The sequence below is a fragment of the Stegodyphus dumicola genome, chromosome 3 (assembly GCF_044657685.1).
Source record: "Stegodyphus dumicola isolate Sdum_Otavi_A_Nest chromosome 3, ASM4465768v1".
NCBI classification, from domain to species: Eukaryota; Metazoa; Arthropoda; class Arachnida; order Araneae; family Eresidae; genus Stegodyphus; species Stegodyphus dumicola.
The window spans coordinates 36,760,120-36,784,089 of record NC_140770.1 but is presented as its reverse complement, the minus strand read 5'-3'; the positions used below and the strand labels follow the sequence as shown (position 1 = coordinate 36,784,089).

General features: G+C 32.4%; 1 protein-coding gene across 1 annotated transcript in view; it reads left to right on the top strand.

The window, feature by feature from the left end:
- The window catches only part of LOC118192736 (cell adhesion molecule Dscam1-like), a 329,595-nt gene that overhangs the window by 50,372 nt on the left and 255,253 nt on the right, over window positions 1-23,970 (top strand). The window contains exon 2 of the mRNA XM_085812762.1: window positions 17,231-17,518. Within this exon, the coding sequence (XP_085668888.1) occupies window positions 17,231-17,518 (288 nt within the window). The remainder of the gene's footprint in view (window positions 1-17,230; window positions 17,519-23,970) is intronic.

Here is a 23,970-nt window from a genome sequence, read left to right as displayed (position 1 = left end):
GATCTGAAAGTTAGAGTCTTCGAGTTCAGATCAAAATTATCAAAAAGTCAGAAGGTGAGATTTATCAAAAAGCCTTTATCTTGTGATCTTTTTAACAACCTCTTGCACCTTAAACGGAAATAATTGAAGAGTTTTGAGCAATATTGAAGCACGTCATTTGGGTGAAAGCTTAGAAAGCAGAATTTAAAAAGTAACACGTGCTTATAAAAGCTTTATATTTTGTGATATCAACGCCGGAATTTTTTTCTTGGCAAAAAATAAACTTTCTTTAATTTGATTTTGAACCTGGTGAATATACAGTGCCAGACAATTTTGCATCTGGGATAACTTATTTCGTATTTATGATGGCTGCGCTAAATTTTATATATCACCCTCTTATTTTTTTATTGCAAAAAAAATGTGAGATAATATAATTAAAAAAAAAGGTGTAATATCTGCTTCCAAACTCTACTTCTGCTGTACTGTTTCTTAGATTTTCTAATGTAGGTATATATCATTGTCGACTTTCAATGGTACTGCCATTCGACTAGGCATAAAATCGTTTAATTTAGCTCTAAAATTTGCAGTATGCATTGTTTAACCAATTCGGTTGTTTATTAGCAAGTAGCAGTTGTGTGGTCTAAAATAGTTATTAAATAAAACAAAAGTTATATAATGATTTTATCTACCATAATTTAAAAAAGTTTAATGATTTTAATAATAAACCAAAAGTACTGTTTCGTAATTATAATAGTTTGACCAAGGCTTCTAATCCAATTATTCTAGACGTTAGATGAAATAACAATTACACGATGATCTGTAGTAAAAACTGCAGATGACTGGATAGTTTTTTTGTTATAACAATTATTTTGTTGTTGTTGTTGTTGTTGTTACTTATGCTCACATGTCTGACAGTAACATCAGAGTCAAGCCAACGAAATTCCTCGTGGCAAGGAGCGCTCAAGATATGTCTGTCGTTGGAAACTGGCCGGTCGTTGTTACAGGTGACAGGGCGATTTTACTCAGTTTCGCCCCCAAATTTGATAGAGAGTACCCCGGGGGGGGACGGGTTCGAGGGTCTCCTACCCCTCTTCACTTCCACCAACCACACGAGCTGACCTTCGGCTCGCCGCATGTTTGGAGTTCCGCCCTGCCGAACCGATACTACACATTTAAAAAAGCATTTATGCCATTTCCGTGATTCGCACCCGCGCCCTTCAGCATGGCAGTCAGAGACGCTAACCGCTATACTGGTTCGGTGGCACAATTATTTTTAATTATGCTTTGAAAAAGGGCTGGAATAAAGGAAAGTTTAAAGAATATTATTTTTTAAGGTATAAAAAGATCTTATTATTCAAAAAATAAATATGGAAATTGAAAAAAAAAATGTCAGCTTATTTGTTTTCTTCAGATCTTCTCATTTGTATATATATTATTTTTTATGTTATTCTAATTTTCAGCATTTATTAGCGTTACTGCTGTTAGCTCAAATACCGATGGTTGTGTCTTTTGTTTCTATTGAAGAATTCAAAAGTCGTTTTGAAATAATTATCGTACGTATCATTTCGTAGCAAAATTCCTTTTTTTTCCTTCTACCTATGCAATGAAATCTAACAGGGAGAAATAGAAAGGGCTAGCTCATTTCTTTGTTCGACTCCTCGCCGACGCGAGCATAATGGGGGGACTTAACAGGCAGTAATCTGACGTCACTTTGATGCCACCTGTTCTGATTTCCCGCGTTTAAAACTGTAGTTTCATTCAGCTGCGAGACGATTTTCTAGAGGTTACATATCCCAAATTAATTTTAATCATATATATATCTGTTTTCTAATAATGTATATATTTAAAAGAATTTATATATATGTGATTTTAGTCAGTTTTTATTTTAAATTCTATATTGTAAAGTATCGTTTACGTAACATGGCTTTTTGCGCTGTAGTAACGTGCTGTAGCACTTACAAAAGTACGAAAGGATGAGATATTTTATTTCATGGGACCAAAGGATCCAAATGAGATTTTGCTTTTGACGAAAGAATGGATACACAAATGTCAAAGACAAGATTCTATTAATGTGAAGATCGGAAAAATCTGCAGCGAACGTTTTCTATGCAGTGGTTATGAAGATGATATGAAAAATCGCTTGTTTGGATAGCCACAAAAAGAAACTGTTGAAATGGAATGCTGTGCCGAAAGCAAATTATGATGACAATAATAAATCAAATTTTAATGATTTTGAAATAAAACTCACAAATGAAAATGTAGATATTCCTGAATACCCTAAGTTTAAGGATAAACAAAAATGCATTGATAATTTGAAGAACAAAATAATATCCTTAGAAATTTGTATTAAAGTATTGAAAAATAGAGAAAAGAAAAATTTTAGAATGTTTGTTCAGCGGTAAAGAAGGTGGACGACATCTAGACAGAAATTGGTATCAGAAATTAAAACCTCAAAATAGCGAAATTTTGGGGGAGAGGAAGCACAAATCCTCCTAATTTGGAAAAATGTCTAAAGCCTATTTTTATAAAGACGCAGATTAATGTATTACTGAAAAAGAAGGAAAAAATAAGGTGGACTAGTGAAGATATTTCACGTTGCATTGTCATAAAAGCTCTGTCATCTTAAAGCTATGATTTTTGGAAAGAAAAAAAATTAAGAAAAAAATTGAAAATCTTTACCTAGTATTAGCAAATTAAAGAAATGGTGCGCTAAATTTTAGTGTAGTCCGAGAATTCAAAGTGATGTTCTTACTCTAAAGAAGGAAAGAGGCGAATATTTGTATTCTGTAGAAAAAATATGCGTTCTCAGTTTCGACGAAATGCATATAGATTGAAAATTCTGCTATGACTCTAAGCTGGACCAAGTTCTCAGTTCTTTTCAAAATGTACAGTTTGTTTTAACCAGAGGTCTCATTTCGCGCTCTGCCTCAAATTACAGAGAAACCACGTTTTAGAAAAGGATTTGATTTAGAAGATGGAACTGTTTTAAATTTTGATATTATTAAAGAGGTTTTAAATAGAGATTGAGAAAAAAATCAAATTGTGTCACAAACTAAAACCGAATTATTTAATGGTCAAGGGAAACGAGAGATAAAAGGTCGCTCCAGAAAAAACATTATTTTCAAAAAGTACCGCAAAAGGTATACTCCACCCCACAGGAAATCAAAAAACATCTGACTTCTATGAGTTAATCGATAATATCTTCGGTATTATGAATAGTACCAACAAGAATAACAAGTATTTAACAAACTAATTTTGTTAAGTACTTGTTAAAGTTATTCTTATTGTATCCTTTGTAACTAATTATTGATTAGATTTTATGCTAGATTAGCATTCTAGATAAAATATAGTAGTGTAAACATCAAAGTAATTGGCATAAAAGGAACTGCTTCCCTTACTCACGCTTTTGAAAAATTAAATAACTGTATTAGGTACTCTGAGTAAAGCTATTTTGTCAAAATTAAGATAACAATCTTGCATACATTTATTTAATTGTAATATAGATATAAGTATAAATTACAAAATTATTTAAAAAATATCTATTATTATATTGAATCGTAAGAGAATTATAACAATGTAAAATTTACAATTAGGCAAAATATCAAATGTAGGTTAGCAGAAATTTTGCCATATATGTCATATATATTTAAAACTATGTCAATATAAAATTGTTTTTGAGTAAATTTAAATAGCTGCTATTATAGTTATCTTAGAAGCAGTATAAAAATTCTCTCAGTTAACATGCAGATAAAGAAATGATTAGAAATAAACGTGCAGTAAAAAAAAAAAAAATCTTCAAATAAAAATTAAAAAAAAACCACGGAACTTTATCTTAAAAGAGTAGCACATTTTATCTATTATTTTAAAATTGAGTAAGTATTATTAAATTTTTTAATGGTTCAGTCTAAAATGCATAAAGCAGTAACATTGTCTCTTCCAAATTATAGCTATCTTTCACACCCAGCTCATTTTAAATGCTGCTTCAAAAACGTTAATTTCCAAGCTATGAATTGCATCTGCGCGCTCAGTGTCATCATAACTACGTCATCACTTCTCACTTTCTGCTTCAGGGGTAAAAACTCTATGAGCTAGCCCTTCTCTTCTAAGTCCTGGAAATCTAACAAATCTTTTTCAAAGAACTTAAACAAAATATCGAGAATGAAGTAGTATAATAAGATATCAATTAGACTGGACGTAATAAATATTTACCTGTTATTCATTAGCACCATACTAATTATTAAAATTTCCTACTAATTATTAGCACGAGTTCAGCTCAAAAATACGAGTAAAAACATCAGATTGCAATGTAATATCTCGAAAAAGGATTTCTCTTTAAAATATATAAAAGGTAATAAAAATATCAAGAAATGTTTCTGTAATAAGTACCTGATTATGTGCCATACGGCGCTAGGAAAATCCTTTATAAATAAGTTTAAAAAGGAAAAAAAGAGAATTTAAAATTAGTTAGATATATCATGAATTAAATCCATTTTTAATTAACTCAAACAGATTAAAGGTGAAAAAAAGTATTATTATGAACTGCGTTAATTTCTTTTAAATTGCGTAGTTTGCTAATTAATAATAGACGAATTAAATGGAAGCTAACTATTTTAAGCTTTGTCGGTTGGCTACCAGTTGGCGGGTCGAAAATAAAACTATTCTATTTTCAGCATTACAAACCCAATGCTTTTAAATAGCTGAATTTGTTGATTAAATATGATATCTTTAAAATTGTGTTTTATCTTTCGGCTGCGCTCTGACTCACGGTTGTTTAAGACGTTTTAAGTACGCAGTAGCAATCCACTGCTTTTAAATCGCTGATTTCATCAACCAAAAATACGTAAAACGTAAGAAATAAATGAAAAAATGTAATTTGAAATTTAAAATTCGGGCTTTAAGGGTGACATGTTCCGCTGGAAGACTACGTGTATTCAAAATTCGCTGGTTCTGTGTGCTGCCGTTTTTCTTCACAAAGAAAAGAGCAAACCAACATGTAAAGACATTCTTCATTATTTAATGAGCGATATAATAATTTCTTATTACAACAATTCAATTATTTTAATTTCATTATCTCTAATCAGTGTAATCCATAATAAATCTAATTCATAAGATTTACATTATCTCTAGGCGAGAATTTTTATAAATATTGTAATCAATTAAACATGCTTCTAATGACATATATTGTATTTTAATGTAAAGCAATCGTTTTCAACTAACTTAACAGAGACATTTTAATCTTTTGCTCATAATGAAAAACAAATACATAGTTCATAAGAAATGCTAAAAAATCATGCGAATAATGCTTAATTGGAGTTCTTTGGCTTTTACGTTTCCTACTCAAAAGTACAAAAAATGAGATGAATTATAATGCCAATATGTGTAGGAAACGAGTTAAATAAGGAGACTGAAGAATTCCCTCGCAAATTACTCACATGGGTCTAAATCATCGTGAAATAAAAATGTATTATTACGGAACTAGGATTTATCAGCTGAGGTAATTAAGTTTTTTTTAATTTCTTTAAACTTCAGCACTTTTGCATTTATTAAGTATTACAGTTCAATACGCTTTTGAATAAGAAAAGATTAATTAATGAAACAAATGAACGTTAATTAACACCTAAATAAGCAACTAAATAAATACTTCCTGCCGTTTTTTAAGGCACTGTTTTGCAGTTTTCGTCTCTTTTAGAATGATATGAAATCTCTGAAAATTTGATTACTCTGTAAGATTAATTCATGCTTTAATAAAATTTGAAACTGGAAACAGTAACAATGAGCAAGGAAGAACGGAAAGAAATATTTATGATACCAAACAAAGGTGTAAGCTTTCGGATTCATCAAAGTGTACCAAAAGTTAGAACTGTAGAGGGACTGATGTTTATGCAAAACAAAGAAGGGAAAACACTTTATTACGGGAAACTTCATTAATACAGGACCATGAAAGTCATGATCATGAACAACATGAAACCACGAATCATGACCATGAAGACCATGAAAAGTAGGAAAATGGAAAGAAAGAAGGAAAAGGTACTTGAAACTTATCTCGGGAAAAACATAACATTTCTCTTATGCAACACCCTACAGAGTTGTACCCGAGGTTTACCAATTGCTTTTTGTCCTTTCACTGTTATTCTAACCCTTAATAAAAGACAATTTGATGCATTGAACAGCTGCCAAGTATAAAAGACCATTAAACTCCCATAGTTCCTCCCGAAATTGGCATCCTGTCAGTTCCCTCGTGACAGAACCCATTGGCTGTATGGATCATGGCTTGTTTTTACTTGCGTAACCTAAATATGAAGCATTTCTATGTAAAACAAATACACCTGCGAAGCTTCATAATAAATAGCATTAAACTAATCAAAAGCTCTTACTAACTTTTGTTCTTTGTCATACTTGTTTCAGAAAGACTTGAGAATTGATGTTTGAATGTCTAAGGCATAAAATATATACTACTACATGTTATGTTACCCATAACCAAATACGCTTGAAACATTTAAACGAGTTCCCCGCCTAAAGGAAAAAAATATGTGAAGTTTGGATCATGCCTCTTATTGGAGATCGAGAGTTTCAATTTTGTACTGTCTTAGATTATTCTGAGGCTAAATTTTAGAAACAATATCTATGAATATAGCATTAAAATTGACTTGAAACAAAGCGATTACGTTATTGTTGAAGGTAGGTGTATGCCACACAAGCGGAGAAATTTGCAACAAAATGGATTAAAACAAGTTTCTTCGTAACAGAAAAGGATATTAATTTATAGTAAAGTGATAAAGAAGTTAATTTACATGCCGTCAGCAAACAAGTCAAAGCAGAGGTTTTGGCTTTATTTAATTAGGGCAACGCATGCTAAAGCTATCTGTCTAAGGAAAGGAATGCCTTCGTGGAAAACTTGCACTCGAAAATGGCTCGTACGCGTTCACATAGAAAAAGGCCACAAAACGCCGTGCAGCTAGCCCGCTCATCTGGAATCGAATCCAAGTCATTGTTCAGCGACTTTACTGCTCGGGCACTGGTGGGCCTTCCAAGTACAGGATTTTTTATCCATGAGTGGTGCAAGAAACAAAATCTTGTACATGCTGATAAAGTTATCACAGAAACACGTAATTTGCATCACTTAATTCTAAAGCTCTCGTAGTAATATCAGAGTAAAAAATAGAAATATGATATTTTCGAGATTTTTGTTTCCCAGTCTTCATTAAAACAGAGAATTGTGCTATAGTAAAAAGCAATTCAACCTTCGTTAGAACCTGCAAAAGCAATAACTGACTCATCTGTGTCTTTATGGGAAGACTATGTAACAACAAATCCTATATTTTCTATAACAAATAATATGAAAATATAAAACTGACTAAGACTTACATCTTAATTCCTATGGAAATAACAAAACGTTAACACTGCTACATAGAGCTGAATACACAGAAGCATTCGGTGATCGATAAATCAAAAAGCCAAAAATTCCCAAAATTAAAAAAAAAAAAAAAAAAAAAAAAAAAAAAAAAAAAAATTAAGTAAAAAATAAACGGAGCATTCAACGAATAAATAATAGCTAAGCTTCATTATGTTGTTAATTTGAGTTACAACATGTCCAAAAATATTTATTTACTATATTACGCACTGACTCAATTTTCGTAGGATAATAGAAACAAAGTTTAAACTATAGGTTAGTCTTAATACTATTATTGCATTTCCTACCTGTATGAAACCTGATATGAATATCAGAGATGTTCTAATATATTAAGGTTTAAAATATGATTGTACAGCTAACAATGCACGGGAATTTTGCTTCTATTTGATCCTCAGTAAAAAGAATACATAAAAATATAAACCGAAAAATTGCTTCCAGAGAATATGAAAAGAGTAGAAAATCTGATATTTATAAAAAATATGAGAAGAATATAGATATGAAATGTTTCAAACTAAAATGTCACAATGACATCCTCTTTGCTTTTGACATTCTTTACTCATTATTAAATTTAGTAGAGGTAAAATTAATTAAAATTAATTAATAAAATTAATTATGTATTTCATATTAGGAACCGATAATAGTGTAGTGTGTATAATGGACAATTTCTGTCATACAGTATTAATAATTCTTATAAAACTGCAAATTTGTATTAATTTAGAAGTCAAACAACAAAAATCAGCGTTGTATTTTCAAATTTTCACAAGACTAGTTTCCATGGTTTTACCGAACCATCATCCTCAGCTGCAAAAGCGCAAATGAGCGAGATAAGATATAATGATTAGATAGGATAAGACAGCCTGGACAGGAGATAAGCCACTGGCGCCATTTCTTGATGAAACCAGAACTAAAACATAATTTCTTTAAAGGCCGAAAGCAAAGATGGATTGGAATTAGGATCGTTAACTAGAACAGAAAGATTTTTTTCAATGTGAAATGCCTCTAGAAAATCCAGTTCTCCAATGGAAGATGTTTTTTGAATAATTTTGGCAGCAGAAAAATTGAAAATGTGATTTTCGGACCAACAATGTTGGGCAACAGAAGACTTCTGTGTTTCCTTTTTTCTAACATATGCCTCATGTTCCTTAACGCGAAATTTTAAGGCTCTCTTAGTTTGGTCAATGTAAATCAAGCCACACTGGCAAGGAATCCTGTAAATACCCCAGGAATTCATATCCGGAATGGTGTCCTTGAGTATGAAACTCGGAATTTTATTGATGGGAGGATAAACGACCCGAAAGTTAAATTTCTGAAAAATATGTGCAACTTTATAGCTAATTGATGGAAAGAAGGGAATGACAATAGAATTTTTATAATCTCCTAAAACAAGAGTGTGCCTTTTGGTGTGATGAGATGAGAATTTTTTAACTGCTTGATTAATAATATTGGGTGAAAAGCCCCTATCAATAGCTATTGCTTTTAAATAATTTAGTTCTTTATCAAGGAATAGTTTGTAGGAACAAACTTGAGGAGCACGGAAAACATAGGAATAAAATGAAGCTAACTTTTGTTTATTCGGATGACATGATTTGAAGTGTGGTGGAAGGCAAACCGATGAAGGCTTGCGGTAAACCGTAGTACTGAATGTGTTACGTGTCACCAGAATGTCGAGAAACGGAAGAGAATTGCAAGTCTCAAGTTCAAAAGTGAACTGAATAGCAGGATCAATGGAATTCATTGTTGAAAGAACTTTATTTAAATCAACTTTATTACCTTCAAACAGGATAAAAGTATCGTCTACGTAGCGGAACCATGCCGGGAAGTTTAAAGTTTCAAACAATTTTGATTCATAAATAATGCATGTGTTATATAGAAAAAAAAATATGTGTTGGTCTGCCAGTCATCCTGGTCACGGCACCATTGTTATATCCAAAAAAAATATGTTTCTATTTTAAATACTTTTTAACTTTGGACTTAGCTGCAAGGTGCCGGACAAAATTACCAAAAAAAAAATATCAAAATCACATATCAAATAATTCAAAACATTCAAAATCTAATTCATAATATTCATATATCATTTCGACATTCTTATAAACATTCGTATAGTAAATCTATCAATCAATCAAATCAATCAATCGTATATCATATCTATCAATCAATCGTATAGTGGTATAGTACAATTTAACTTTTAGGTTTGCGTTGTGAGTAACCTATGTAAAGGGAAAACCAATAACTCCAAATTCAAGTAAACTCCATGTTTCTTAAAAGCCACCCGGCTCAAACAAATGGAGGGACATGACAGACCACAGAAACTACACTAAATTAAACAAATGAAACATAAAATACATATCAAACACATTTATTAATTTCTAGAATATTCAAACATATGATAACTAGGTAAACTGATCAGTCCCCTACAAATTAACCTTAAGATGTAAATTAACATATATATCATTTTAAATCTTATACTCATGTTAGGTGTACTAATTTTTTTTAACATTACATAACTCACAATTTAGGCGGTTGTACCGTATATTAATATAGTATCATTACTCGGTTACAATTTAATACAAAAGACAGAAAAAAAAATTCACTCACAGGGTGAAGTTCATACATTCAACTCCTACGCCATCATCGACTGATTAATATGGAGTGCTGATAGTTCAACAGATCGTCCTACTCATTGCGTTGACCATTCGAAGAGATCGAGAATGCCATCATCGACGGATTAATACGGAGTTTTAGAGAGTTCAACAGATCGTCCTACTCATTGCGTTGACCATTCGAAGAGATCGAGAATGCCATCATCGACGGATTAATACGGAGTTTTAGAGAGTTCAACCGATCGTCCCGCGTCCAAAGTTTACTCGAGCACCACATTATTCCTGCTGTCCTTTATTCACAAAATCATCGTTAATGGAGGCAGACAGTTCTTGCGAATTTTAAAGATGACTTGGTTGCAACACCATTGAAGCTGTCCTTACAATAAATAAATTCCAGAGCATGGAATGATGAAAAAAAAAACGACGCAGCTGGCACAGGCAGAATAAACAGCAATGCACACCTTAGAAGGGTCCTACACGAGTCTCTTTCATTCTGGAAGCCCCGAAACTCACCATAAGCGTAGAGCACCTTTGGAACAAAATCTAATTAGGAAGTCAAAGCCGGTAAAAACAGGAATACCGCATCAGGATGTCAGGATCACCAAGAGAATCTGCCGAACAATTCTTGGGATAAGAGAAATCGAAATTCCTCTGCTGAGCTCTATGCCTTATGCCAACGCAAATTCTCGCCAGCTAAAAGCCGAGAGAAAAATCATACCCTCTGCCGGCTGTTCACGCGGCTCGCGAGAAGCAAGACCCGAAGGGTCAAGCCCCCACTTTTTCTCCTCTTACTCTTCTTGAAAATCAGAATCGGAATTAAACTCTAGCCTGGTGCAAGTACCCAGGAAATCTCGGTTTCTCCGCCTCTGTGAGTTCATAGGCTTTCAAAAAAATCATAAAATTAAATCTTACCAATCCCGGAATTTTAAGTTATCTAAATTGAGAAAATGACACACCCATGACGAATCAAACACCAGAAAATCTGACAATGAAATCCGAAAAACATCTGCACTCATAACGTGAGAAAAAAAATAGACCCCCCAACTAACAAGTGAAAATAAGCTTTTACGAAAATCCAATTACCAGCCACCCCCACTGTCTTGAAGTAATAAAACTGCAAACTTACAAAGCGACAGGAAAGCAACTTCCGTTTCACACGCATGAGCTAAAAGGGCGACATTGTTAGTGAAACGGCCATAAACCAGATGTGTGTCCTCGCAACCGTCTCTCGCCTTTGTTACAATTCCCACTCAAGAATAATGAGTTAAATAAAACCTTAAGAGCTTAAGAATACTTTTTTTTTCCAGATCAAAATACACCTGAATACAAATAAAAATATTAGAATAATAATGACTTAAAACACATATTTATAATTGAAATTCTCGACATAACACATGTAGATATCAGCCAGGATGGGACTGAGGGGGCTTCCCATGGCTACTCCCTCAGTTTGCTTGTAATATTTATTTTGGCAAACAAAATGCGTTTGTTTCAAACACAGTGAGAGAAATTAGCTCATCAATTTCAATGCAAGAGAAATGAAATTCGCGATGTCTGGTTTCTAGACATCTTAATGCACCCTCCATTGGAACATTGGTGAATAATGATTTTACATCAAAAGAAACCATGGGCAAATTTCTAGGAGAAATTTTTTAACCTTTTTTTACAAACTCCATTAAAATTTCTGGTTTAAATCTTGTTTGTTGTTTGCTTTCTAAATTAATATTTGTTCGGCGTGTTATTGTACCTTAATTACAAATCTGTATTTTGTAACTAAAGATTTACCTGATCCCTTTAAACGAGAAAAATTCTTATTAGCATGTAAAAAGGATAGTTCATACTTATTGAATAGGAAAACGTGTGAAAAGTTTAAACGCAGCTTCAGCTTCACCCCCCCCGAAAGAACCTTTTTTTTTTAATTAACTGTTTTACCTGATGCCAATAATGAACATTTTGCATATCTCTTATAAACGCTGTGATGTAATAGACAATTTGCTTCTTTATAACATTCATGGTACGAAATAAGCTCTAAATTATTGAGAAGAAAACATTGAAGTAAAAGCATTCAAAGCTGTACTGCAATAATTAACTAGAGAATTATGGGACTGAACTAATTAAAGGCCTCAGAGTGTTAGAAAACTGTTTAAATAAGGGGAGGAAATAATTTTAATGTCACTTTGGCATTCAATTCCTTTTCATTGGCATTCAATTCCTTGTCGTGGAACTCGCTAATGGCGAAACAAAGTTCTGAAAATCAAATTACAGCAAGTTTTTAACTCATCCGAAACCTAAGACTGCGAGAACCTCCGAAAAATGTTAATTGTACATTCACGACACAGCTGCATTTAAAATGCATCTAATGCAATTGGAGACTGCATTTAAATCAACACCTTTAATCGGACGGTAGGGAATAAATACTTTTATTTTCCCCAGAACGAGAATGCCGCAGGGATTTTCTCGCATTAAATTTCTAGAGAACTACAGGAGAGTTGACATGCTTCTTTTCTCCTCCTGCATGTATTAATATTATTGTAAGCATAGGAAAAGATCAGGCACGAGGTTTTGTAAATTAACCGAGAGCTACGTGTAACTTTCTACTTGTCTGGATTTTTAATTAGGTGCGTTAATTAAATACATATTATTAATTTTCTGCGTTTTCCACGTTCTTTTCTCAGTTACAAAATATTGCAATTTTATTCCATTGCCTAATGAGATTTACTTCTAAATATTATATCATTTATGTCTCCTGAGAGAAGAGAAGTGTCTGAGAGAGTGAAACACATACTATGTTAATTTACAGCGGAGTTAGGATGTAGAATTTTTTAAGTTCTAAGAAGGCATATTTCGTGAAAGATTACGTTGATGTAGAGTGAAAAACTAAGTCTGAGGAAATAAAAAAAGTGTGGAAAATTAAATCCAGTAATACAAATGCAAATGTATCATCCCAAAAAATATGAGACTGATTGTAAAGCATTTAAGAAAAAACAGAATGGTGTTTGTATATTTACAAGTAGAATATTTTACTGCGATTACATTTGTATGAGCTTTTATTTAGATTTTGAGTAATAGCTTTAATTTTTCGGATTTCTCAGTTCGTTTCGATTTCTGTCTCTTTCTGTCTATTTTTAGGGAAGGAAAGCAGTCCATCATTCATTTCAGAAATATACATATGAAAAATACTTTACCGAGTTTAGTCGTTTGTTTAGACTTTTCGGAGTTACGGAACGTGGCAAATTAATTGTATCCACTACGGAATTCGAATCATAGATCTTCCAACTCTTAGTTGGATGTGCTATTCACGTACACCACAAAAGCACACACGGCGGATTGCGATAACTTCTTACAATCTCCTCCAGTTCAGAAAAAGGATAGAGATCCAGTCGATTGAATCCAGCAGGTAAGTTTTTCAGATCGTGAAACCTGAAAAATAACAGTGCTTTGTCGGAGTTTGAACCAAGGCTTTTGATTTGCCCCTGGCCGAGCTAAATCTTAAACCATGAAAAACACGAGCAATAATTTCTTATATTATAATTCACTTAATGGGTAACTGGGAAAAAGCACAAGATTTTACCAGTCGAATCCAGGTGGTGACGCACTAACTATTTTTAGGTCCAGCAAGTTTAGTTCGAAAGTCCTTATAGGGATTATCTAGAATTAAAGTGCAGGAAACATAAAACGTAAATCGTGCCCTCATCGCGTTTCAACCCCCGAATCTTCCATTCGCTAGCTAAATGTACTAACTACGTGCTAAAACGGGCACAAGGAGTGAGATATTTCTTAAAACATGCAATAACTATAGCAATCAAAATGTTTGTTGCTGGTTACACAACTTTCACGCTTCTCGTAACCGGATAACTATTTGAAATTTAATCTTAGAAGCTTAACCTAGTGTTAAGTTTGGGTGAGTGTTTCCTGAGTAAACACTTCATATGTTTAGAACTGGGCAAACAATATTTTTGCACATATGTGTATAATGAGGGATTATTAATGTGAACATACGTTTTTGTCTTATTAAAATTATTGTAAATCTTAACATTTCTCATTATTTTGCCATTATCATGTCCTTTAGCTAAATGTGTTTTAATACTGTTTAATTAATTGTTCAGTTTTGAGTTTTAAATGACGACAAAAATTTGACGAGAAAAATCCTTAAGGGAAAGCGCATGTGAAATGACAACCGTAAAAACGTATATTTATACAACATGGTTTCATTTATATAACTAATGAGAAATCTAAATCCTTTTATGCTGCCAAAAGCTTTTTCTCTAAATTAAAGAACTCTGCGATTGTTTATACTTTAATTAATTTGCATTCCGATCAGAGTTGACTAAAGTGAAAGTGAAAGTACAGCCAAAATAATAAATGGAATAATTATTATAAAACTCTTCTTATACAGCAATAAATAACATATGGTTATTTCACTTCCGCGCCATCGTTAGTTATAGTTATATAATATCTTTTCCAAAAGATTTTATGATTTATTTTGCTAATTCTCAGGCTCGAATTTGTGATCACTGGAACAATCTCATGAATGCTGGTGGGTAGGAAGAGAGAATGCCTGTCATTGAAATTTGTAAAGTTTGTTTGTCATCTATCCTACTTCTGATTTAAAAACATCCTGGGAGGAGGCCATATGAGGAGTACATCCTTTTCTGTGCTACAGATTCTGGCTAAGACTTTAATCTTGAGCCTTTTATGTGTTCCCATGCAACAGAGATACAACAGGTTTATATTATGTAAATATGCAACATATCTAAGCCCACTTTCTAATTTGAGCCCTATCCTTAAGGTATGATAGCCTCTCCAATAACTCACATACTGCAGAGGGTAATGTGAAAAGGCCGTTACCTTTTAAATGACTTTCAACAAAAGTACACTTTCAACAAAATAAGCGCCTTTGCCCTTTATACACGAATCATTCATAAAGTTTACAACAAAGCTTTAGCGTTCTATGCACTTGTCTCTACCTCACTTGCAAAAGATTTATACAGTATACTAGTATAACAGAACTACATCCGTTATTGCTAACGACAAAGTACTGATGATCCATCCGCTTAATCGTTTTGGCCTTGTTACTCTTAACAAGTATTAATGTGTTTTGGCTTCTTATAAGCATTTAATTTTATTGCTTTCAAGAAGGGTTGTCGCAGTAGATGTAAAGTGTCTACAAAACTGTTCTTTCGGTGTGGATATCTATAAAGGGAAGCTATAAAACTCGTTTGGAGACAACGCAAGGTAAATATTTGCTCTGACGTTGACGTAATACAGAATATACCAAACATTGCGAGGGTTTTAATTTAGAAAAAACGAACGACTTTTGGTTATTTGCATCAATACGTCCCAAGAGTTTGGATATTTAGGGCAGTAATAAGATTTTAATTCGAATTTCGTCTAGAGATGGCGCTGTGTTATTGTCCTACATTTATTTGTTATTGTCTACATTGTTAGACGACATTTAACAGAAGAAAGCAAGCACAGATGCCATAAAGTTCTTTCATTACACAGAGTTTCACAGTATCAGCTACTCAAAGTGTCTCCTATCGTAGACAAACCCATTGTGCAAGAGTGTGATAACATCGTTAAACCTAGAAACATATCTGGTTCTAAGAAACTAGTTTTGCGACGGATAGCATAATTTAGTTGCGCTAGAAATGATGGGTCGCTGATGTATACATGGGACTTCAAAAATCTCCCAACTAAAATTTCAAGGCCCTAAAGTTTGGTGATCGAGGACTCTAATAGGTAGACTATAAACGACTAATCAGTCGCTGGAGAATTAAACGTTGTTATCAGAAAGTGCATCGTTGGAGATGCTATATGAAGGGGCGTATACTCTTTTGTATAAATGTGACAGTCTGTATGAAATTTCATTTCTTCAAACATAGCACAGCATCTTTGGGGAACATTTTCTGGTAATGCAATCTTGTTAGGCAGCATATTTTCTTTTTTTCAAAAATGAAGAAGTCTGTGATAGTGGAGGCCATGAAATAGCATCACACACCAGCCCTGTATCAATCTAATACTCTTTTGTGTATGCACTTGGATTGTCTTTCGGCAACATTCGGCAATTGTAGTTAGTAACTTTATCTTTCAAAGAAAAATGTTCTTCATTTCACAAAAGGATATTCAGAATTCACCGTTCATTATTAACAACATATTTCCGTGCTCATTATTTTCCCATTTATGGACCAATTTATGGACACGGTTGCAGCGAGTAAAGATACAGTTGCAGCATATTATGAAAAATTGGCAGTATTTTGAGCTTGGCAGATTCATGGGTTTTAAAGTTTCACGAAAAGTGCTAACACCTTCACTGAATATTCTGCTAGAATTCACATATATGTGGTGCTACACGGTTTGCATAGGATTCGGGAAATGAAAGTCTGTAACTTATGTCGAAAATCCTTTTCGCTCTAGTGGGGGATACATTCAACACTAGTAATTGGGAAACATTGCGTAATGAAGAAACCATATGATATTCCAGCAAAGTTTCTTTCGTTAAATATCATTCGGAGAAAATAATAGCTACACAATGGCCTCAGTCAATGAAATGCTAACTTTTTTCGGGTGGAAAAACTCCAAGTTCATGAAATACATTTTATTGCAAGATGCATCTTATTACGGCAATTTTCAAATTTTTGGAAGTTTTAAAACGTGTTCTAATTTTAGGTGTGTCCTGTATATTAAGGATTCTTTAATCATTCTTCTCTGGAGTGTTATTTATTCATGAGTGCCACCTCTGATAACCATGTATATTGATCACTGGGAAAAACTGTTCTTGCTTCTGTTGCACATAGATGGCATAGTCATGTTTCTCATCGTATGACTTCGGCGAACTTTTAAATTCGGATGAATCAATATTCCATCCATTTTCTGAAGCTATCTCGTACTTATTAACCAAAGAAGTATTTATGATATTAAAATTTTGAATAATGAGTGGTCATTAAAACTGATGCAAAATATTTCTTTAGAAAAATCAAAATTTTAAATTGCGTGCAGGAATATAAATTTACATATATATGTAATATTACATTTAAAAAACGGAAAAATCAATTTATAATTATACAATATACACACATATATATATATTAAATGTAATATTACACATATATGTAAATTTATAATCGTGTCCATAAGGCGTTTGAGAGTAATGGTGAGATTTTAATATATAATATAATGTTTTAAATTCTTTATTTTGTGCAAATTCCTCACTTAGTTTTAATGTTTGCGTTCTTTACAGAAGCTCCAGCTCTGCAGAAACCACTGATGATACCAGCAGAACTGAGGCTTGGCGAGAGAGCTGATATCATATGCACCCTCAGAAGAGGAGATCTACCTGTGACATTTAGGTGGTACTTTAATGGCAGGGAGATCAGAGGAGAGGAACTTGGGAAGGTTACATCGTATGATGTTCGTTCTTCCGTCTACCTGATGGACAAACTACGAGCGGAAAATGTCGGTAATTACACATGCATGGTATCCAACGCTGCTGGTTCTGACACAGCGTCTGGCCAACTTTTGGTAGAAGGTGAGTAAATTTATGTCTTAAAACTAAGCTCTTTATTAACTAAGTTGAAATGTATAATCATTCCTCAAGTCTTCTGCAAATTAAATGAATAGCGTAACAACGACTTTAAAAATATTAGATATTAACTATTGCATTTCTGTTCTGATATCTAGCTATGACGCCGTCTGATTCAGTCTTGTAGAATTTCAAGCGTGAACATCAGAGCTTTCGAATCAGTAAAAATTGTGATGAGGTAGTTGAGCCATCTCTTTTCTCACATTTCTCCATAATGCCTTCTAATTCCAGTCTTTATGATATATATTTGTTTTCTTTTTAGAGGGCTGTTAGAACATATGTCGATGGCTAAAAATAGTCATGATATCAGAAAATACTCACAAAATGTATTTTTATTTTTATTTAATGTATTTATAGATTTTAAATAGTTATGTTTTAATATTAATAACGAAAGAAAAACTAAATAGAAAATATACTACTGCAAAATAAATAAATAAATAAGTAAAAATAAAAATTAAAAAACATTTAATTTCATGTTATTAGTAAAGGTTCACGTACACATGACTTGAAATAATAATATTATAATAAAAAGACTGAAATGTTCAATAAAATTCAATGAATGTTCAACGACTGAATTAAAACTCACCAAAATGTTTTCTACTTATTTCATAAAATTTTATGCAATAATCTGTTTCGTTTCCCAAACATGCTAATATATTGCACTCGACTACAGATTTTAATATGTTACTGTCGATCATAGGTAATACTGTTATTGTTGTTGGCAGTGGGTAAACAAAGATGTTATTGATCTTTTATTCTTGAAAAACTCACATAAGAAAACGTCACAAGGATTAGTCGGCATAATCATCTCGTTAATACCTCATCTGCTCATCTTGTATACTTGCTGCAAACTGTGATTACGATGCTGTCCCTATCTAAAAACGAGCCGGATAACTGTCCTGCCGAAAGAGGTAATCGTCGCTGCTTTTATTCGACTGTGACAACAGTCGAATAAAAGCAGCGTCTGTGACAACAGTCTTCCTAACTATGCATACATATTTGCCGTTTCAGTTAAGGTGCTAAGTGGTCATATTGAGAGTTTGTGAAATATGTAAGAAGATTAATGTGTTTATCTTCTTTTTGAAGTAATAAAACTTGGTATTGATCGTGTAGTTTTTAGTTATGAATCTTCAAAAATGTTTTAAGGACTTATCAATAACCCTGTACATATTGCTGTGATAATTATTTGCCCTCTATTAAATGAAACTATGTAAGCGTACGAACTATATCTATGGGGCATTAATGTTTGTTTAACTCATTTTTTTGGATTTATGAGCGTAATGTGAGGACATGGTATCTAAATTAAGTTCTTAAAATACTGAGTAATTTTTATTCTAAATTTTTAACTTTAGCCAAATTTTATAGGTACTTAAAGAGAGGAAATTTAACGTTCAAGGAGTTATAAAAATGCGCAAATCCTGAACGTAAGCATATGTGACATATCAAACATTTGTATGTTATTAAAATAATTTTGAATACTATTATTAATAAGTTTCTTTACAAAAAGTATAAAAATTGCTTACATATTTATGAATCCGTAATGTTAGGAGCCTTGTATATAGTCAAATGTCTGTTGTATATATAGTCAAATTTCAGAGTGTATTCTACTTATACTAGAAAAAGATTTCTTGTGAACATATAAGAACCGGAAATTTTACTTCTACGAGATGAGATAAAAATGAGTTTTGGACTACTTTTACAGCCAAAGTTCATTCGAACAGAACGAAAGGAAAGGCTGGTACCTTAAAAAAACAAATTCTTGAAGTTAATGATAATTTAAAACACTTTAGCATTTGGATGAAATTTAGGTCTTTTTATCTAAAGCAATTTTATTTTTCGCTAAAGAAAATGTCATGATACAATCTTTACAAATGTATAAATAATTTCAAAGACATGAGGACTTCGAGTAGTTTAAAGAAAGTTTAAAAAAATACAAATTCTTTTAATATAATAATAATTTTTTACATTTGAGGAAGAGCGTTCAGCATTGAGAAAAGGAATATATTATAATAAAAATATCAGGATGGAATGCAAATGCTTTCTGTTGTCTCATATTGGATTTTATCCCTAGAAAACTGCTTTTGTTGATTTTCATGAAAAACTGTCGAAAGAAAAGTACTTTCCGTTAAGACTATGAATATACTTTGCTCTTTCATTCAGCTATATAAACATTAAATCTTCTTTCTACAAACTTTGAACTGGTAAATAGCCTTGCATCCAGTATAAAGATTGAAGAAAAATACCAAAATGTTAGTCCATTCTTATATTTATTATTATAATATTTTAAGAAATTTTAAATCTTAGGATCAAAATTTGTTACGTAGAACAAAATGTTAAAATTACTTTTTCATTTAACTTTTAAAATGACTTCTTAACTAACTCTTTCTGGTGCCGCGACTAAAAAAAAAAAAAAAAAAAAATAAGCACTCTCACAAAAAAAGAAACTTAAACTGAGAATATAAGAGAAGGTATAAAATCAATTCTTATATTATTCTAAAGCTAAACAACTTTTCCATCACTGATTAATTTTCAGTTATTTAAGGAAAATAGTGAAAAACTATTTATTTATTTAAAAAAGAAATAACGCTAAATTATGTAACATTGTTTCTCAAAGATGCATTTATATGAAAAGTTTTATTTTGAAGTAATCAATTAAGAGTTTGTTAATTTATTCTTTGATTCTGCGATTTCTAGAAGACACCGATTCCCTCCGAACGATAAAAGTCTATTTAGTATATTGAAAGGAAACGATGAAAATTCAGAACAAGTCTGTACAACAGAAATGCCATTTATCTAAATCATAAAAGTATTCGTATGCAAGTTTAATTATTACCGTTTTAAGTAAAAGGGTGTTCTAGGAACTGACTGATAATTAACTGATAATTAAAAAATATAAGACTTTTTTATTTTAAATAAGAGGAAGGCAGCAGATGTTACTAATTATCCTGAATGGCTCTTGAAATGTAGTCCTGAAATAAACTTTACTTTATCTGTTCAGTTATTCGAGCCTTTATTAAGGTAGACGATGAATAAGCTGAAATTTTTAGTTCGTGTGCAAGGTGTCCAGAATTAAACAACCCTATTTCAAAGCTGCTTACAGGCAAAACCAATCGTCAGAAAATCATTAAATTTGTGGCGGATTTTGTGAAGGAAATGTCTTTCAAAGAAAACAATTTAGATACCAATGGGGGCGCTAGAGGGAGCTTTACTTTAAAAACCTGTAGTAAAAATGTAAATTTTCGTCGACGTTACGCAGCAGCTGTTATAAAACCAAGAAGCATTCGCAAAGATTTTGTTTTCAATGTGCTTGCTGCTTGTTTTCATTTAATCTTTTACGAGATCGCACTTTATTAGTAAAACTGTTTTACCAAAGCAGCAACTCCACAGTAGCTGTTTTACGAAAATTTTGGACTTTGAAAGGAATTCGAAGAAGTCCAATGAAAGTTAACAACTTCTTAAAATGATAACGAAATCTGAAGAAACAGGATAGTTTTCTGTTCATCCTGGAAGAGGAAGAAACCCCGTTTCTGCAAAAGCAGTACAGGAGGTTACGCTTCAAGTGGTAGAGGATACAACTTCAAACTTTCAGCCTCGTACTAGTGTCCGGCATATAAAAAGGCGTTAGACAGGCCACGTTCAGCTGTCCACGAGATCTTGCGGAATTTCTTCCGATATTATCCTTACAAACTTTGACTGGTGCAGCGGTTGCTTCCGCATGATGTTGAAGTTCGACTTCGGTTTTCACTTCAATTTCTTGCTCGCTTTGAGGTCGATTCAGAAAAGCCTTGGAATATTTTCTGGGCAGATAAAGCGCATTTTCATTTGGACAGTGTAGTGAATACACACAACTGCCGAATTCGGGAACCAAAAATTCCGCTCGCTATCTTAGGGGCTCCGTTGTATTTACCAAAAGTGACAATATGGTTTGGATTTTCTGCATCACGTATTCTTGGCCCATACATCTTCGAGGAGTTAAGTTCTATATGTCCAGTGATATGCTCAGTCACAGGCAGCAATATTCATTGTGTTAGAGAACGAAATTTTTCAGGCTCCGAAAACAGCTGCAACATTTCTGCAACACAGAGCCTTGCAGGCACAATCGTTATGCAATAGAGTTTCTCCACATATTGCATGGTGTGTTACTAATGTTCTTAAACATCATTTTTGAGAAGAATGTGTCATCAGCAGGCACGTTCGTATATTGTTGCCTCCCCGATCCCCAGACTTCAATAAATAAGATGTTTGGGTTTGAGGGCATTTGAAACATCTGGTGACAATCTAAGAACTTTACCTGATCATAAAGCCAGCAGTTCATGCCACGTGCACAACATTTCTCAAAGCACACTTTAGTCAACTATGGAACACGCCATCTTGCAATTTCATATGGTAGTTGAAAATGATGGCCATTATGTTGAATACGTTTTTTTGCAATACAGTTTTCTAAATTGTAAAGTTTTTGTAAATGTGTGGCTTATTCTCTGGTGGCGATATTTATAACTGATTTGTTTTCGCTGAAAGACATTCCCATCCCTTTATTAAGTTCGTTTAAAAATTTCACAATTGTCTGATGACTGATTTCGCCTGTAGGCAGCTTTAAACTAGGGTTCTTTAATTCTAGACACCTTGTATATGCTGAGTTTATGCAAATTAATGAATGTTTATGCAAATAATACTAAACTAGTATTATTTTTCAGGTACTATGCTTGAGTAGCTTAAGCTACCCACGTAGCTGAAATTAAGTACAGAAACATTTGATAGAGCTTGTGTCAAATAGCAATGTCTTATTATGAACAAGTGGAATTCCGAAATAAATAATAATAAAGTTCGAGAAATGAAGATTTGGCTGAATCGTAATGGATTTGAAATAACATCGAATGCTTGAGTCAGGAAACCGTTGTCTAGGAATTTTTAACATAATTTTATTGTTTGACTTAGGAATAATGCATATATTTAAAAAGGATTAGATTATTTCGTAATTGCAAATACAGTAGAGCTATCGGCTTAAAGGGATAGATGTTTTGTGAAGGACTTTTCTAAGTAAAACTGACCCATATTTGGATTCTACGTAAGAAAATTACGAAAATTCACATGCAACCAGCTGTTTCACTATGATTGATTGCTACCAGTGGTAAGGAGTCATATTTAATTGGCGAATGGCAGGCTAATGCCTAATGCTTAAAAAAGTGGGTCCAATATTTTACATGCAGAAATACTGAACTGTGAAATTTCCAATCAGGATGAAAATTTTATGCATAGTGCTCGCAAAACGTATAGAGGCATAACTGCACATAAGAACTGAGAAATATTATTCGAAAGAAGATCGCTTTACTTTTAAATAACATGGACATACAATATGAATTGTAATACATATTTCTGCTAATACCTTTATAAGATGTTATATTATATTATTGTTATGCTGTTAGATATGCGTACATGTTTATATTTCTATTTTTAATTGGTGAGACTACTTTGATTCATCCAAAAATCTATATCCAAATTATCTCCGCTTTCGATAATATGGATGGAACAGTTTTTGTTGTATCTAAATAAAGAAAAAGATATTCAAATTTGTATTTACAATGCAATTATTATAGAATTAAATAAATATCTTCATACTTTAAATGTTGGCTTGCTTCTGTTTATCGCCAGTGAAAGCTGAATTAACTCTTTACTTTTAACATAGCGATGTGGAATGCATCATCGATAAAATCAGTGAAAATGGGTATCTATTCTCCTTACTCATGGTCTACAATTTTAATAAACTAAGACTGAACTATAATTAAAATACAAAGTAAATATTTGCGGTTATCTGAGAAAATTAATTTATGTTACGTAAGCGTGAAGGTACTAACTTTCCTCAACAGATTTTTGGAGAGTAAATATTGAAACTTCTATTGATTAAGCTACTTGTAACGATAAATATTTATCGCTTAAATAAACGGAGTTTATATCGTTCTTTTGTTAGAGTAACAATATATTTTGTTAGAGTAACAATTGTCATTTTAACGTTATACTGGTACTGATATATATGCGAAACACTTTGTTTGACTTTAGTCATTATGATAAATTTCTATATCAGAATTTGGAAAATTCGTGCAAATTATAAATTTCAAATAAATATGATTTTATACAAATTTAATATACTATAAATTTATAATTAATAACATAAATTCATTCGTGTAATTTCAGTAAGATTTAAGAAATTATCTATAGCTTTAAATCAGAGAAGAAATAACTATGTTCGTAGATCAGGTCATTTCTTTTTGCTTCCTTGTACGAAGTAAAAAGGAAGTATTGTAATCGCGAAAAGTTTCAGGCAGCTTATTTCAAAGAAAATATCCATTTTGACCGCTATCGAATGCAATTTAAGGATGTTTTTGCGTGATATCTGTACGTAA